General features: G+C 37.5%; 1 protein-coding gene across 1 annotated transcript in view; it reads left to right on the top strand.

Annotated features, from left to right (window-relative positions):
* PLEKHH2 (pleckstrin homology domain containing, family H (with MyTH4 domain) member 2) overlaps window positions 1-19,208 on the top strand; it is a 97,410-nt gene that overhangs the window by 70,348 nt on the left and 7,854 nt on the right. The window contains exons 19-25 of the mRNA XM_012653810.1: window positions 1,818-1,997; window positions 4,400-4,497; window positions 5,904-6,081; window positions 7,006-7,161; window positions 8,361-8,458; window positions 14,165-14,306; window positions 18,961-19,106. Coding sequence (XP_012509264.1) covers window positions 1,818-1,997; window positions 4,400-4,497; window positions 5,904-6,081; window positions 7,006-7,161; window positions 8,361-8,458; window positions 14,165-14,306; window positions 18,961-19,106 — 998 coding nt within the window. The remainder of the gene's footprint in view (window positions 1-1,817; window positions 1,998-4,399; window positions 4,498-5,903; window positions 6,082-7,005; window positions 7,162-8,360; window positions 8,459-14,164; window positions 14,307-18,960; window positions 19,107-19,208) is intronic.

Raw genomic sequence — 19,208 nt, 5'->3', positions numbered from 1 at the left:
TTACATTCTATGAGGGGACTAACCTATGCAATTAGGCAATAAATGAAAATATTTATAGATGGTATAATTTATACCTAGAAAGCCCAAAGAACAAACTGAAAAACTACTACAAACAAAAAGAGAACTGAGTAAGATAGTGAGGTATAAAATAAGCATAAATCAAAAGCTTTTATGTGTACAAACAACCAGTTAGAAGATAAAAGGAAGAACTACTTTTGGCCACCCAAACAAAGCCTGGCAGTCTTCCTGAGTAGCAGAGACAGAGTTCAGAATTCCAGAAGGCCAAGGTAGGTAGAATTCACAGGGAGGAGAGAAAAGAGCTAAAGAATGGGAGAGCGGGAACACCTGCAATGTTCCCCTGGAGTTTTCGTCTGAAAGCTGATAAGCTTGTGTGTGGGAGGAAACTACCTGCGACTGGGAAAAGAACTACCTGAAAGGAATAGGCAGAAAAATTCCTGGAGCTCACATAGAGGTAGAAATAGTTTTCTCATCATCTAGAATGGAAAGATCTTCTAACATATTGGGCATCAGGTAGAGTACTCAGAAGGTTATTGCCTCAGTAATGGTCCCCAAATTGTCCTAGACTAAAGGCTGTTCTGATTCACCCAAAGAAAACTTAAAAGAAGGCTTGAAAAAAATCAAGCTGTTTCCAAGTAATTTAACTATCTCAGAACAAAGCACAAAAATATTTAAAGACTACAAAAAAATCCACTGTCCAACAATATAAAATTCACAATGTCTGCATCCAGTCAGATATCACCAGGCATACAGAGAATTGGTTAAATATGTGTGTAATCATGAGAAAATGTGATTATAGAAACATACCTAGAAATAATACAAATGATGGTAAACAAGGACATGTCTGCGTATTAGTTATCTATTATCACATTAAAATTTTCCCCAACACTTAGTGGCTTGAAACAACAAACATTTAGTATTTCACACAGTTTCAGAGGGTCAGGAATCTGGAAGCACTTTAGCTGGGTAGTTCTGGCTCAGAGTGTCATGTGTTATAGTTACTGTCAAGCCGTCAGCTAGGGCACCATTGTCTGAAGATTTCACTGGGTCTGAAGGACTCCAGACTCTCTCATGCAGCTGTTGGAAAGAAACCTCAGTTCCTCACTGCATGGGCCTCTCCATAGGACTACTGAAGACATGACAGCTGCCTTACTCCAGAGCAAATGATGTAAGAGGGAAAGAGAGAGTGGCCAAGATGGAAGCCACATTGTTTTTCATAACCTAATCTCCGAATGGCATGCCAAATTCTACTAGTCACACAGACCAACCCTGGTACAATAGGGGAGGGAATTTCCTAAGGGTCTGAGTATCAGGATGTGGAGAAAATTGGGAGCCATTTTGGAGGTTGGCTACCACACTTCATATGTTTAGGAAGGTAGAAGAAAACATGAGCATTTTAAGGAGAGTAATAGAAGATATGCAAAAGACTCAAATTGAACTTTTAGAGATGAAAAATGCAATGGCTAAAATGAAAAATATACTGGATGAAATTACCATGTATTTTGAAGTTCTTTTATTAAGTACATGAATGTTTAGGATTGTTATGTCCTCTACGTGACTGACCCCTTTATCATTATAAAATGACCCTCTTTATCTCTGGCAGAATTCCTTACTCTGAAACCTATTTTGTCTGCTATTATTGTAGCCACTCCAGATTTCTTTTGATTAGTGTTATCATAATATATCTTTCCCCATCATTTTAAATAAAAACTATTGCCAAAAAGAGAATCAATCTAATTCATGCAGAACAAATCTAATCATTTCTCACCTTGAGTATATCATTTTTTTGTTTAATTTAGACCTGCCAGCTTTTTATAAATGCTGCAGTTGACTCCCCTGCGATTGATTACCACATATCTCTAGCTCAGAGTGCTTTGCAAATCTGTCTGACACATCCTGAACTACAGAATGAAATTTGCTGTCAGCTTATTAAACAGACAAGGCGAAGACAGCCACAAAATCAACCAGGACCATTGCAGGTATATATTGAGCATATACATGCAATTTAAAGTGATGTTTTTCTGATTGTAAGAATGATACACATTGAGTATAGATATTTGGAAAATGCAGAAAGTAGGGGAGGAAAAATAGCTGTTAATATTTTGTTGTATATTATTTTGGTTTATTTATATATTTATATGTTTATATATAAATGTAAATGTATGCAGGTATGTTCCCACTCACAGTTTTTCATATTTCTGGAGTTACGGTGTGCGTACTACTTTTTAAAACTATAGAACATAATCATTTCCCCTGTAACTTCTTGAAAACATCAGTGGTTGCATTAACGTCAATTACTATACATTTGAGATTTCTCAATTTTCCTATAATAAATACCTATATAGTAGACATACTTGAACCTAAATCTTGTGTACAGGTCTAGTGAATTATTTTGAACCCATTATTAGACTTTTCCTGTATCTTCAACAATATTCAGTATAATTCTTTTAAATTCTTTCCAGGTAAAAAAACGATATTTTGCTGTTGATTTAGGGGGCATTTCTTTAATTATTAGTGCAGTTGAATATATTTTTGGGGTGTTTGTAGTCATATGTGTTCACTTTTTAATGAATACCTATTTTTATCTCTGCATATTGACCCCTTGTTAACCACAGGATAAATCAGGAATTTCTTTTTTTTTTAAGATATAGAAAGTTAAAAATTTATTTTTCCCTTCTCAGAGGAGAAAGAGAGAATGAGAGAGTGAAGGGGAGAGAGAGAGAGAGAGAGAGAAGGGTATGGGGGAAGAGAGAGAGATAGCTTGGCATCCCAAAGAAAGAGAAGGGAGATGCCAGCAGAAATCAGGAGTTTCTTAACCTAGCATACAGAACTCTCAGGGTTGGAGCCAGATTTTGCAGGACTTGAAGCTTATACAATTTGGCAAATGCTCTTTAAGAAAAAGAACACAAAATATATTACTTTTGCACATTTTAACAAACACATGACCATGTAAACACAGTTGATAGGGCCCTTCCCAGGGCCTTGGAAGGGGCCTGTGCCCAAGGGGGTTCTGAAGCTTGAGTTTCATATGCATCAAGGTCACCTCAATATCTGGCTATACTGGCCTCCTCTCTCCCTACTTCCTGTCTCGAGCATACAGCAAATGAATAAACTCTCCCCATTCTTCAAACACATCCTGCCTTTGCAGTATTCTTCGCCTTGTAGGATTCCTCTTCCCTGGGTCCCCCTTCCTCTTCTCCTCTTGTAGACTTTACAGTCCAGCCCAAGCAACATGTTCCCTGTGAATCCTTCCCGAACTACCCCAGCAGTTAGTCATCCCCTCTATTGGTTATACTTTTAAAAAACTTGATACATGGTGTTACTATGTTATATTATAATTTAATGTTTAAATATATAACTGTCTTCTACTGGACTGTAGGCCCCCAAGGGCAGGGTCAGTGCCTATTCCCCACATTCTGTTTTTTTTTTTTTTTTGAGACAGAGTCTCACTCTGTTGCCTGGGCTCGAGTGCCGTGGAGTCAGCCTAGCTCACAGCAACCTCAAAGCCCTGGGCTCAAGCAATCCTGCTGCCTCAGCCTCCGAAGTAGCTGGGACTACAGGCATGTGCCACCATGCCTGGCTAATTGTTTCTTTATATTTTTAGTTGTCCAGCTAATTTCTTTCTATTTTTAATAGAGACAGGTCTCGCTCTTGCTCAGGCTGGTCTTGAACTCCTGACCTCAAGCGATCCTCCCACCTTGGCCTCCCAGAGTGCTAGAATTACAGGTGTGAGCCACCGCGCCCGGCCAGCCCACATCCTTTTTTATACATTTAAAAAAATCTGAAGTTATGCTTGCTTAATGAAAAAAAATACGTAAAAAGAAGAATACAGAACAAAGCAAAGGAAAAATAACAATCACACATAATCCTGTTTAACCTCTGTTAATATTTTTATAATGTCCCTTATGTGTGTATATGTGTGTGTATTTGTATGTATGTGTGGGAAGGTGGGTTTTGATTTGGGGCATACGCAATTTTACTATTTTGAAATATGCCTTTTTCAAAACTGTTACTTACATTTGTATTTTAACAAATGAGTAGATGCATAAATGAACAAAAAGGAAACAATGTCCCTAATCTTTAAGTGTGATATCAAAAAGGACCACCATATCTACTTGTGCTTTGGTACTTCACTCGTAGACAACCATATATATACAACTAGATGGATCACGCATCTGACCCAGTGTAGAGTTTTTATGGTTTTAATGTATTATAAATGCTATAAACAGATAATGTATATGCAGAAGAAGCAAAACATTTTTGGGTTAAGAGAGGCTATCATCCGCCCCTTGCTCTCCCAGCATCTGTCAGTCATACTCATTCTGACGTGGGTCTCTGACTGGCATGCGGTATCTAACCTATGGTGCTTCTCTTTGCCCAGGGCTGGCAGCTCTTGGCGCTCTGTGTTGGGCTCTTCCTTCCCCATCATCCTTTCCTGTGGCTCCTCAAGCTTCACCTAAAGAGGAATGCAGACTCCAGGTGTGCAGAAAACTAGCCAGCTGAACCATTTATGTGGCCTCTGAAAGTCTACAATAAATCATAAGTATTTAGTAACCTGCCAGGTACATTTTCAGAAGAATAAATTTTCAGAAATAAATATTGGTACAGGAAGCCTTTGGTTATCATTTATGTGGAGCTTGGAAAATATTTTCTTTGTTATTTAAATCTTTGATGGAAGATTGCAGTAAAAGCTTGAAAAACTGACAAAGAATAGTTTTGAATGGAAAGTCTATGTGCATTTCAAGTATGAATGACTTAGCATTAGCAAGTGTTCATTCAGTAAAAGCAACTATTTTGTTTCCTTAGTTTTCCCTTTTCCTGTTTTTCTCCATATTGAATTCTTTTATGTGGAAAACTTCCCCTATGATCTTCCCTCCTTTTATAATTGTAGGTATTTGAATTACTTCAGAATTCTTACTCCCTTGAAAAAAACATTTAAAATCCAACTTTCAGAATGACTTTCCTACTATGGAACCCAGGGCACTCAGCCAAGGCTTACCCACAATCAATTTGCCCACCGAGAGCATTGTGTTAGGTTGGTTAAATAGACTCTGGGATTAAACAGACACAGTGAAAGAAACAAACAAGTGAAAAAACATCTTGGAAGCAATAGGAAAATATACTGCAGTTATGCAAAATGCATAATACATTCTGGGGCCTCTAATCAACATCATGTGATTTCAGTTGCAGTCACTAAAGAATTCCCAGATAAAGGGTAACATTTTAGGGTCTGTCTACAAAGTACTTGAGTACGAATATATTTAGAGGTGTTATAAATTTGCTTTTATAAACAGAATAAAAATTATAACAAAAGAAGGCAAAATAAGATCTCTATCCAGCTTTTACATTTATTTACTCAGTGGTTTCGTTTAATGCTTAACATCTTTTAACAAGTGCAGTGTTTTATAGGGTAAAGAAAGAAAATATATTTTTATTTTTGTTTGCAGACATTTTCTTACCTTGTTTAGCAGTTAAGCATTATCCTCCTCGTTCTTGAAAATAGAACTCTGCTGTGTCATATTTTTTTAAGTTACTCTATATGATTTTTCATACAATTATTTTCTTTATATTTGTTAATATTAAATCACTATATGTTGACTATATGACTGGTAATTTTAAGTGTAGTTTGTGATTATAATAATGCAACCAAGAGGAAGAATTCTTTGTGGGTATGTTTGAGTCAGTAGGTTGCAAAAGTAAAGAAATTGGAATTTGAGAAAAGTTACAGCAGTTTAATATTCTCATTCAAAACATAAAGTTACTGTTAAACTTAGCATAATACATTGTATAATAATAATGTACAAGGGAAGCATTATTAATGATTGCATATATTAGGTTGTCAATTAAATTTATTCTTAGATTTTATCTTAAGTTTTGTATTACAGGACAGAATTTGGAAAATACGCCATTTACTGCCAGCGATGTGTAGAACGAACGCAACAAAATGGAGATCGAGAAGCAAGACCCTCAAGAATGGAAATTCTTTCAACTCTTCTTCGAAACCCTTATCATCATTCCTTACCCTTCAGTATACCAGTGCACTTCATGAATGGGATATATCAGGTAGGTCAGCCTTTGTACCTTTATGAAAACACACTTAGCTGAGAATCCTAGGTATAACCTCTGTGGAACAGGGAAGCGAGACTGTCTTACCTACCTTGTCAGCAGCTGGCAGAGATAATCATGCAGATATATTAGATCTTCAGTCAAAACAGCTGAGTTTTTAAACAGTTTTGCTAAAAAGCATGAACACTAAAAAGAAATCCATATTGAACCAAATAATGGTTTCACTGCCATCATAACTCTGACGGAGAAAACCAAAAACACCATGGTTGGGGTTTTTCCCTATCAGTGCACCTGCTAAGTATGGAAATAATTACTAACGTTGGGTGTGTACAATTTTAGTCTTTTTTAAAACCTCCAAATCTCAGAAATTATCTGAGAAAAATTTCCAGGGTCCTCTCAATTCTCAGATCTAGATACTCACTTATTTACTGAAGCAAACGTGTTCCAAAGCTAGCAATTAGTCTTTGTAGCCATAAGCCTTTTATCACAGAATTCAGATACTTAACTGCCTATTAAAGAGACAAACATTAAATACATTAAGGTGTTCATTTATTTAAATGCATTTCTTGTTTATTTTCTTTCATTTGCTTAAAGATTGCATATTGTACTATAGCTCTTGGTTTGCTTCTAAAGGGTAACCATAATATCTCTACAAGAGGTTTATAGCTGTCAAATGATCTTTCTATTTTGAATTCATGACTATTGGCTGAAGCTCCAATTTCTGAATTCTTACAGCAAGCTGACTACTGAGGTAATCTTGTTAATTTTCTCCATTGGAGCTTGGAAAAAAAAGTTAAAACACCTGCAGAAATATGTTTTCATTAATCATGTGTCAAGTATGCCCTGTTTCACTCCTGAAATCTCAGTTTGAAATTTATGTACTTTTTATTAAAAGAAAACTACTTTGTTACTTCTGTCTAGGTAGTTGGGTTTGATGCATCCACCACAGTGGAAGAATTTTTGAATACTTTGAACCAGGACACAGGAATGAGGAAACCAGCCCAGTCTGGATTTGCATTGTTCACTGACGATCCTTCCGGCAGAGATTTAGAGCATTGTCTTCAAGGAAACATCAAGGTGAAACCAAGTCCTTTTAAGGAACCAAACCCAGCAAAGAGAAAAGAAGCTACTCTGTTTTACAAGAAGTTTAGTTCAGGAGTTTTCCAAAAATTTAAGCAATCTGATCTTCACAATAAAAAAAATTGCAGGACTTTGTCGAAGCCTTAGAATTCTTAATACGCAATCTCTACACACACACACTCCATGTTAAAGAAAGGAAATGGATTAATAATGGTAATAGTGCTCTAAATATTAGGGTATTAGGGTGGAGGTGTGAAAGCTCTAATAAAATGGCTTTCCACTTTTTTCTTTTAGTCAGCAATATTTATTGAACTATTTATTGTGTCCCTCAGCTGGCTGGACTCTGTGGGGAATAAATACTAGGACCAGAAATATTCCTGCCAACAGTGGGTAAACTTAAAATTTGCTCAGGGAAGAGCAGCTTTATACACTGATGACCTGAAGCTAGGGTTGAAAGTGGTAATTGTTTTAAGAGTGCTATGAACTTTGCACAGAAAAAGAGGTTAAATTCAGCATTGGGAAATAGGGAAGACCTGACTGGACTTTGAAGGATAGGCAGAAATGGACCTGTGGAAAGAAAGAAGGAGGGACTTACATAAAATCTTTTCCAGATCATAGTAAAATAACTTCAATAAAGTTTCCATTTAGTGATGGCAACAATTGGAAATATAGAATTATAGAACCACAGGGACTTTAGAGAAACAATCCACTTATTTTGCAAATGAGGAAACTGAGGCCTAGAGAGGGAAATTATTTACCTGAAATCAAATAGCTAGGACTGGGTCTAGACCCTTTCCTTATATTTCATATTTCTTTGGTATAACTTCAGCTATTACAATCTTTATAAACTCATAAGGTAGAAATTTGCTTCTTCTGTGATCAAATAATGAAAAAAATCCCTGGAATCTTCTTGTTTCCAGTCTCATGCAGTTCTGCATTAAGATTCCTTTTTGACTAAAAAAATGCATGGCCATGGTCCAAAGTTAATGTGTGTCCAAAAGGATAAGTGGACCAAAGAGCAATTTATAATTAAATCCTAAACTCAGAGCTGCACAGAAGCTGAAGAGAAACAAATAAAGCTTGAGTACATGTGGTTTGATCATATCAATGAAATTTTTCAGTCTACAGACATAGTTGCCTTTAAAAATGTTGATTTGAAAAGTCTTATAAATCTCAGTTTTCCACTTCCCTTCTAGATTTGTGACATTATTTCTAAATGGGAACAGGCTTCCAAAGAACAGCAGCCTGGAAAATGTGAAGGTACAAGAACTGTTCGTCTAACTTACAAAAACAGGTGTGTAATAGTGTATCCAAATGCCAGAATATGAGTATACAGTATATTGAAATCATGCAGTACAATTTATTTTCCTACTGAATAGCCTTGAAAGTTATAATATTTATTTTTATGTTTGTTTCTATATAAATAATAACTCTTTCTATAGGAAAAAACTGTCACATCAAATTTTGTTTCTAATTTTAGGCTCTTAATCTCATGAGTAGTTTTATTTTATACAAATATATATTTTGACAAAGATTAAGAAAACTATAGGGGAAAAATAGCTGCTGTCTTAGAGTAGTTGATATAAGGATGGATTTTTCACTTTCAAAATTTCCTTTTACAGTCTTATTACATTTTTCATGAAAATTGAATACTTAAATACCCTACTGTAGATCTATAGTAAGAAGATATATTTATGTTTGTCTAAGTCTTTTAGAAGTGATGTATTCGTATCTGTTCCTCCTCATTCTTTCATATTCTCTCTCTCTCTGTCTCTCTCAGTGTAGAGTGAGCTTCATCTATGGCCCTTTGGTGACTGGCAAGAACAGCAGGCTGGAAGAGTTGGACTTTCCAGATGATTATTTTAGTTCTGTTTAGTGCTGGAGCAGTAGTTCTCAAAGTGCGGACCCTGCACCAGCATCCTCAGGACCACATGGAAATATGTTAGAAATTCAAATCATTAGGCCCCACTTCAGGCCCACTGAGTCAGAATTTCTGGGGGTGAAATCCAGGAGTCTGGGTTTTGACAAGTCTCCACATAATTCTTACACATACTAAGTTTTGAGAAGCACTGACCTAAAGGTCCTCATCTCTGCCTCTGCCTTTTGTCCTCATGTTTTGTGGAAGGAGCCAGCTCCGGGACCTAGCCTGCCTTAGATATTTATATAGAACAGGTTCAGGCATTCTCTCTTGTTTTGTTGGAACCAAATGAATGACTTTTGTGTCTAAGACTATTCCTAATAATCCATACCTCATCAATGCTTAATACATATTAACTCTGATTACGATGGCTGTGATTGGAATTGAAATGAAATTTGGGTGGGGTGGGGTGTGGTGGCTCATGCTGTAATCCCTAGCATTTTGGCAGGCTGAGGCCGGAGGATCACTTGAGGCCAGGAGTTAGAGACCAACCTGAGCAACATAACAAGACCTCCTCTCTACAAAAAAAGAGAAAAATTAGCCGGGTGTGGTTGCACGTGCCTGTAGTCTCAGCTTCTCAGGAGTCTAAGGCAGGAGGATCCCTTGATCGCTTGAGCCCAGGAGTTTGAGATTGCAGTGGGCTGGGCGTGGTGGCTCATGCCTGTAATCCTAGCACTCGGGAAGGCCAAGACGGGAGGATTGCTTGAGGTAAGGAGTTCAAGACCAGCCTGAGCAGGAGCGAGACCCCGTCTCTACTAAAAATAGAAAGAAATTAGCCAGACAACTAAAAATAGAAAAAATTAGCTGGGTATGGTGGCTCACACCTGTAGTCCCAGCTACTCAGGAGGCTGAGGCAGGAGGATCCCTTGAGCCCAGGAGTTTGAGGTTGTTGTGAGCTAGGCTGACATAACGGCACTCTAGCCCGGGCAACAGAGTGAGACTCTGTCTCAAAACAAACAAACAAACAAAAAGGCTAAAGGTGGAGCAGCCATCTTGCCACCTCTGATGTTTCTTTGTTAATTTTCTGTCTGAATGATCTGTCTGTTACTGAGAGTGGGGTGTTGAAGTCCCCTATTATTATTGTATTACAGTCTCTCTCTCCCTTCAGAATATTAATGTTTGCTTTATGTACTTGGGAGCTCCAGTGTTGGGTGCATACATATTTATAACCGCTGTATCCTCTTGCTGAATTGACCTGTTTATAATTATATAGTGACCTTGTTTCTTTTTACAGTCTTTGTAGTCTGTTTTATCTGAAATGAGTAGATACTCCTTTTTTGGTTTTCAATTGCATGGAATATCCTTTTCCACCTCTTCACTTTCAGTCTATGTATCTTTATAGGTGACGTGGGTTTCTTGTAGACAGTATACAGCTGGGTCTTCTTTCTTTATCCATTCAGCCACTCTATGCCTTTTAATTGGAGAATTGAGTCGGTTTATATTCAGTGTTATTACTAATAAGAACTTACTACTGCCATTTTGTTATTTATTTTCTGGTTGTTTTGTAACTCCTCTTTTCCTTGCTTCCTTTCATTCTGTCTTCCTTTGTAGTTAAGTGATTTCCTCTGGAAGTATGTTTTAATCTGTTGCTTTTTATTTTTAGTGATTCTATTACAGGTTTTTGCATTGTGGTTACCATGAGGTTTATAAAAAACATCTTATAACAAGTTATTTTAAAGAGATTACAACTTATTTTAGATCCTAAGAAGATTAGAAACAAAGAAAAAAATGAAAAAAAAAAAAAACCTTACATCATCCCCCCTCCACATTTTGACTTTATGTTGTCTCAATTTCATATTTTTATAGTGCCTGTCTCTTAACAGTTTATTTCAGGTATTATTGTTTTTGTTATTATAGATTTGTCTTTTGGGCATCATACTAGAATTATAAGTGGATTACTGTAATATCACAATTACAGTATTAGAGTATTCTAGGTTTGTCTGTGTACTTAATTTTATCAGTGACTCATACACACTCATTTTTTTTATTTTTACATGTTAGTGTTTTTTTTGTTTCAGATTGAAGAACTCCCTTTAACATTTCTTGTAAGATGGGTCTGGTGGTAATGAATTCTCTCAGATTTTGTCTATCTGGGAAAGACTCTATCTCTTCTTCATATTTGAAGGATAGCTTTGCTGGATACAGTATTCTTTGATGGCAGCTTATTTCCTTTCAGCACTTTGAAAATGTCATCTCACTCCCTCCTGGCCTATATGGTTTCTGTTGAGAAGTCCGTTGCCAGACAAATTGGAGCTCCTTTATATGTCATTTGCTTCTTTTCTTGTTGTCTTTAGGATCCTCTCTTTGTCCTTGACCTTTTAAAGTTGTATTATTATATGCCTTCAGGTAATCTTATTTGGGTTGAATCTCTTTGGTGTTTTCTGACCTTTCTGTACCTGGATATTTATCTCTTTCTCAAGTTTTGGAAAGTTTTCTGTTATTATTTATTTGAATAAGCTTTCTGCCCCTTGCTTTTGGTCAACTCCCTCTTGAATACCAATAATTTTTAGGTTTGGTCTTTTGAGGTAATTTTTTATATCTTGTAGTCAATATTTGTTTCTTTTCATTCTTTTTTCTTTTTTCTCCTCTGACGCTGTATTTTTAAAATACTCTGTATTCAGTATCAGTGATTCTTTTCTCTGCTTGATCCATTCTGCTGTGGAGAGCCTCTAATGAATTTTTCAGTTTAGAGAATGTATTTCTCATTTCCAAGATTTCTGTTTGATTTTTGAAACTTATTTTAATATCTTTGTTAAATTTCTCTGATAAATTTCTGAATTGCTTTTCTGTGTTAGCTTGGAGATCACTGAGTTTCCTTAAAACTGCTATTTTGAATTCTTTGTGAGTTCACATATTGCCTTCTTGCTAGGATCAGTCTCTGGTTCCTTGCTTGTCCATTTCAGGAGGTCATGGTTCCCTGTTTGCTGTTGTTTCTTATGGATGTACATCTATGTCTTTGCATTGAAATATTAGTTTACTTATTCCAGTCTTCTCTGTCTGGCTTGTTTTGGTTTTTATTGGATAAGTTTGCTTGGAGATTCTTTGTAATTTACCTGTTGATTATCTTTCTTCCCCTCACCCCCCACCTTCTGCCAGGTCACTGCCTCCTTTTTAGCACTAGATGGCACCTTAAGCTCAAGTTTGCCTTGGTTCTAGTAAACAATCGAAGTGCCACCCGTCCAGAATGGAAGGAGCCCCCAAAAGGATGCCCCAGTAGTGTGGGAAGGCTGGGTAGGAGTTTGTGCCCAGGGGACCTGTCCAACAAACTTCCTGCAGTGTGGTGCTGCTGAACAGCCACTCTGATTTGGTGTCTCCTTTGGCCAAGTTACAGAGCAGAGTTTCCAGGGCTGGGGATGGTGGTCCCATGTCCCCCCTTTCTCTTTACCTCAGGAATATTCCTCCCTTCAGGCACTCCCGATGCTTCCAGTGGATTGAGGCAGGGACAGGTCTCCTGCCAGGGATCCCAAGATGACAGGGAGACTGATTGTTTACCTTGATCTCATTTTTTTCCAGTGTAGAAACCTTGAGTCATGGGGCAATTTTTCTCACTCTTGGTGCAGGGAAGATTGGAAAGAGGGGCATCACAGATATGGAGGTCGTATTCTCTTACCATCAGCTCAGAGTTTGTTTTCATTTCTCTGTGGCCCCAGGAACTGTTCATCCTCATATTTGAGTTGTGGGTTATTGCTGGTAACAATCTCAGTGCTGCATATCGGTTTTTGTTTTTCTTTTGGGAGGGGGGAGGGGGGAGAGTGAAGCCAGCTTGCTTCTGTGCCACCATTTTGGAACCAGAAGTTTGGAATTCTCCCTGGGAGGGCTTTCATCATAAACTTTATTCTCTTTGTTTTATATTGCTTTGCTGTTATCATTTTGAATTTAGAATCTGTTTCTATTGCCCAGCCATATTCTTCTGTCAGTTTAACAATCCTGCATTATTTGCTATCATGTAGACATGGATAAAAACAGAGCTTAGGGTCTATTTTTTTCAAGAAGCTACTCTGATTTATGAGCTGGGCTGGGCAAGCAGATGATTAGAATCATGGGTTAGGAGGAGCTTTGCAAAGTGTACCCACCATGTTTCCCCAGAGATTTGGACCTGCTTCCCTCTCCTTCCCTGCTATTTGAGGTGATTACTGGCAGTGATACTGTGACTGACAGGGTATGTCCTTTCCCTTAAGTATGTAGGAAGAAAAAGACTGAAAATCCAGTTATACCTAATTGGGCACACATCCAACAACTCCCAGATCGAAATCCCTCTTTTCCAGCCCCTGTGTTGTCATGACAGTATTCAGGTGTGTCAAGGTGTTGCTTACCCATCCCACTGTCACAGCATGTGGCGCATTTACAGCACTCGTGCTTGATTTGCATCCTGAAGTCAGAGCCTCATGTCTCGCGTATAAATGACATAGTGAATAACTAAAGAGGGTCACCAATTTGATGAAGACGTCCTGGGCAAACAAAAGCCATGTCATGTTTCAACAAGTAATAATGATAACATGTGAACTATTTTTGAGCTCCTAAAACTGCTTATCAGAGTATGGCCAAAAAGTCAAAACACATTTAAATGTATAAATATTATCTTTTAGATTTTCAGAAAAAAATGGCAACCTCCCCATCTTATTTGATGTTGATTTTCTGTTGCTTTTTAGTTGAAACCTTCATTCCTATTCCCTGGTATGTCCAAGGTATTCAGGAAAGATCATGAGTATTTTGAAAATTGGGTTTATTCAGCCCACTGAAATAAAGGGTTACATCATGCATTGCATATAAGAGAGGGCATATTTAATCTCGCTTGGTGTCTTAGGTCCTTCTTCAGTCACACTTAAGGATTTGGTTTTTCAGGGCATAAAAAATAGCATAGAAGGGTTCCTTAACCTTAACATCAACCTTAAAGCAATTTTTCCTTATTTTGCTGAAAATGGTGTATGTAACAGAAACAGAGGACATTGACAGTAACGTGATCTAAGTTCGTTATCACTTGGAAAACTATGTTAAAACAACCCCATCTTGGTCTTCTGGATTTATGTTTACTTTCTTCCTTAGCAAGAATATCATTGATGAGAAATTTTCTCTTTTTTACAGACTGTATTTCTCAGTGCAAGCTCGTGGAGAGACTGATAGAGAAAAGTTGCTGTTAATGTATCAGACAAATGATCAAATAATAAATGGACTTTTTCCTCTGAACAAGGATCTGGCATTAGAAATGGCAGCTCTTTTAGCTCAGGTAATTTCCATGTTATGTAGAGTAATATATTGAAATAAGAAGATATTAATTTCTACATGAATTAAATGTAGTAAAGCAGTATACTTTCAGTAATTCTTTCAATTCATTTTGCTATGATTAATACCTTAAAAATTACAGGCATTACAATTACAGTTTGACTCTGAATTTCTAACAGTTGCAATGAGGTGGAATGAGACAGTACTCCATAAAGAGAATCAGTCTCTTAATTATCTTAAAAGTACCACTAGGCTTTGCATTTAATAAAGGAATTTGAGTGCAGAGTTGTGGGGCTGAGGGCACCATGCTAAAATTGTTCAGTAATCTCATAAGAATTAGTCTTTGAAAAGGCCAGAGCACTTTCTTTTGTTTACCTATTATATCAATTAGGATTAAGTTCACCCTTCTATAAATACACACACCCGTGCAAGTTAATAGTCACTTAATCAGAATAGAAGTATATTTGTCTCTCACAAAGACAGGCATCTTGCCACCTCGGCAAAGCTGATAGGGGCATGAGCTTTATCCTGCTCTCCATTGTGCTGTCCCTAGGATGTCATCTTCATGGTCCTTCCTGGAGGTCTGCCAGGGCTCCAGCTATGATGTCAATGTTCCAGGCATCAGGATGGGGGAAGGGCTGAAAAGGGCATGCCCTGCCACCTATGCAAAAACTTCTCAGCAGTCACATAGAACACTTCCATTTATGTCTCTCTGGTCAGAATCTAGTCCCGTGGCCTTGCCAACCTACAAGAGAGTCTGAGGGATGTGGTCTTAGCTGGGTGTCAGTGCGCCCAGCTAAATTCAAGGTTTTTATTACTGAACAAGAAGGAGAGGATGGTCATAAGAGGCAATACACAGTCTCTACCACACCCAAGTCTTTGCACAGGTTAATTAAGGGAAAATGTTAAAGCAACCCTATGATATTTCGTCTAGACCAGGGTCTTCAGTCTATGGCTACACTTGTTCTACACTCCATCCCAGGACATCTCATTCATTCTTTTTATGTTATCCACCAACTATGCCAATAATTCCCAAATCTTTTCTCTCCAGTTCATACATCTTTTATGGGCACCTTAAATTCAACATATTGAAAACGGAGCTAATATTCCCTTCTCTTTCTTCCCTCCTCTGTATCTTCATTGTGATACTGCCTCTACTCAGTTCCCCAAGCAAGCTTCAAATCCAGGAATCATCACTGACAATTCCCACTGTTTCATCTTTCCCACCAGTCAACATATCCTGCCACTTTTAACTCTTAGATATTTTTAATTCTTAGATATTGTTTAATCCTCTCTTTGCTGACTGCCACTGCTGTGGTTCAGACCATCATCACACCCTGCCTTCAGCAGACTTCTAAGCAATGTGCCTTTCCCTGGTCTGCTCCCCACAAATTTATCCTTCACACAGATGCTAGAGGGATTTGTCCACTTATCTATTGCTACATAACAAATTACTCCAAAACTCAGTTGGTTAGGACAGTAATTTGGGCAGGAAATTGAAAGGACAGCTTGTCTCTGCTTCCCATGGCATCAGCTGGCACAGCTTGAGGGCAGGTTGTGACTCCACGGCTGAGGGCTGGAATCATTTGAAGGCTCGTTCACGCACATGTCTGGTGGCTGATGCTGGCTGTTAGTCGGGGCTGCTGCTGGGACTGTCAGCTGGAACACCTTCACACAGTCTCTTCATGTCGCTGCTTATGCTTTCTTCCAGAATGGTGGTTGGGTGGGAAGAACAACATCCCAAAAGAGAGCCAAGAAGTGGAAGCTTCCATTTGTTAAGGCCTGGGCCTGGAAACAGGCATAGTGTCACCTGTGCATAGAGATTTGTTAGCCAGCACCAGTAATTGGGATGGAGACAGAGCAAAAATGTCATTCTCTTATTTACATACAAGGACTTTCACAATCTGAACTCTGCCTTCCTCTCCAGCCTCAACATTCCCTTGAACTTTGCACTCTAATAAAATATAAACTGTGGTTCCACCCATAATTCCCTAGCTTGCATATGATCCACTTTTTCTTACCTCTTTCTCTCCTTTGCCTGGAACATCTCTACCCCCATCTCTTCACCTGTTAATTTCATCTTATCTTTTAGTTTCCATCATAGATGTCACTTATTCCAGAAAACCTTCCTGAATCTTGCCTGGTTGAGTTAAATGTTCCTCTTGGGGTGTCTGTAATGTTCTATTGCTGTCCTGACCACAATAGTTTATATTAATAATTATTTATTTATGCTTCTGTTTTGTACCACTATCTGAAGCTTTCCTGAGGGCCAGGGCTGCTCCTGTTCATCTTTGTATCTAGCACAGCCTTACACATAGTCCATTATCCATAGGAGTCCTTGGAGAAATGAATAGTTGGTAATTTAGTTTACTTTTAAAATAATTTTATGATCATCTAAGCTTTAAAGTATTAGTGCTACACTGAGCGTTCTCTTTCTACAAGTGATGATAAACCTGAGGAAAAGAGAATAGAGCACATATTTTCTTGGTGATAAGATTAGGAATGACCTCTTGTGACTTGCCATTTTAGGGTTTAGCCGTCTAAAGGCATGGATTTGCTGTCAAAATCACTCTTATTTTTACAAATAGTCTTCTTGCTTTAACTTTCAATTTTGTCAAGAAAACTTCTTTAAGAAAAATTATAATATACTTTGATGATATGTACTTCTAACATTTTTTTGATGAATTTGAGGAAGGGGAAGAAAGGTAAGACTACGTACCAAGAAAATTCTGAGCGTGTAACTAAAAGTGTATAATTTCTCTACCTATAAAAGGAAAATTAATGCCTATGATCTCTTTTCCTTAGACTAGTTTTGTGAAGATAAATGAAATATACTAAAGAAATCTGAGCTCTGTAGAAAAAGAGTTATTTCTATTGTAGATTTGAATATCTGTAGGTCCTTGTTGATATTCTCTGTCTTAATTAGAAAATTCTTGGAGCTAATCCTTAATTGTATGTAGTGTCTGGTAAGGCATCATGCTCATGTGGGGCATATTGGGAATTATCGGAGTTGATTTTCCATCATTCTCCAAACATTTATTGTGTTTATTCTATGCCACATGGTACCTGAGGTTCCAGGGAGGGGAGACATTGAGCTTGGACCTACCACTAAAAGCTTCCCTATGAGGCAAGGCTGCCTTAAATGGTCTACTGTTTTTTAACTATCGTTTCTTTTTTTATTTTTATTTATTTATTTTTTTAACTATTGTTTCTATGACTACCATATCCTTGAGGGTTAAATCCTGGCCTCAGGTTTCACAGGTAGCTGTGGTGAGTGCTAGCTTGCTTTGGGGGAAAGATTTCAGTATGTTTGAAGAGCTGGTGGACAGCTTTTATTTGGTGTGAAGAAATCAGGAAGAATATTTGACTAGGTAGAAGATGGGGATTTATAGAAATAAGAAAAAATGAGGAATGGGAGCTGAACAGCAAAGTCAAGCCAAGTAACCACCAAGTAGGAAACTGGATCAAAGAAGCTAGAAAATTATAAGAATAGGCTGTAAGGGCACAGGTCAGCTGAGGAATTTAGACAGTAACTGACCTGTTAAGAACTAGAAGAGAGGAGCCACAGGGGTCAGAATCTTAGAGGCTGGTTGTACTGAACTTTCCTGGAGGCAGAGGGCCTTTTTAAGAGGAGACCTGAGGCTTTCTATAAGACCATTCCAGTCTTGATGGAACCCTCCATCTGATTGTTGGGGAGTGCTGTAGGAAATGGTGTTGAATGTTCAGTAGGACATTCACCTGAATGTCCCTCATCCCATCTTCGTCTTTGAACCCTCTTGGGTACCCAATACAAACCACTTAACCATTTTATCATAAGTATTTGTTTATGCTTCATTCTCTCCTCCCAAATAGTAAACTCTTTGAGAGCAGGGACTGTGCTCAACTTTTTCCTTTCTTACATCACTTAGCACAGTGCCTAACCTATGGTGGGGACTCAGTATAGGTTTAGATGAATGATGGGTAGGTGAGTTGATGGAGAGATGGATGGGTGGGTAGTTGGCTGGGTAGGTAGAGGATGGCAACTGTGTAGCCTATTAGTAGAGATAAGGGCTGAACATTCTTTCATTAAGGGAGAAAGGGAATGAAGGGGTCCCATCCCAGGAATAATAGACTAGTAGAATGAGGGGTGAATATAGTAATATTTATGGAGAAAATCTAGGAAGAAAGTAATGAAAATGTGGTTCTTGCTCCCATTGCATTCAGTAAAGACCCTTAAAAAGTCCAACTATACTTTTTTGACATTTCTTATAGCTTTATAACTTTTTTTGCCTTTTATTTTTAACTTCCATTTCCCCTCATTGTTAGCAATTAAAATGGTACCTTAAAAATGCAAAATTATCCTGAGTTATAGGCAATAACGGAGTAGTGGCCTTTAACAAATACTAGTCCTCAATAGTGATAGTAACCTAGGGAGATTAATGTAAAAATGGAACAGAAATGTCTAAATTGTAGATGTTTTTCAAAATTAGAATTCAAATGAAATTTAGATTTAATAACAGTTCTTACATATGATTATAAATTCCAGAATTATATAATCGTGACAAATAGATTTATGTATTACATGTTAAAAAAGAATGTTTAGTAAAAATAAAATTGATTTTCTTTTTAGAAACTCTTTTCAATAGCCTATATTTTCTCTTTTTTGGATTTCCAATTAGGTGGAGATTGGAGATTTTGAAAGACCTTTCTCAACTCCAGCAGGACATATTACTAATCAGTGCAAAGCAAATCAAACTCTAAAACAAGTCATAGAGAAATTTTATCCCAAAAGGTATAGAGATGGCTCTTCTGAGGAACAGTTAAGGTAAGAAAATATTTGTAACTCTTCAAAGGGTAGAGACAAACTACTTTTTAGTAATATTTTTCTGGTCAAATTTTAAAGGTATAAAAAAATTATATCAGTTTT

This window comes from Propithecus coquereli, unplaced genomic scaffold (assembly GCF_000956105.1).
Source record: "Propithecus coquereli isolate 6110/MARCELLA unplaced genomic scaffold, Pcoq_1.0 Scaffold43, whole genome shotgun sequence".
NCBI lineage: Eukaryota > Metazoa > Chordata > Mammalia > Primates > Indriidae > Propithecus > Propithecus coquereli.
The sequence above is the reverse complement of the archived record's forward strand: the minus strand, read 5'-3'. Positions and strand labels throughout refer to the sequence as shown.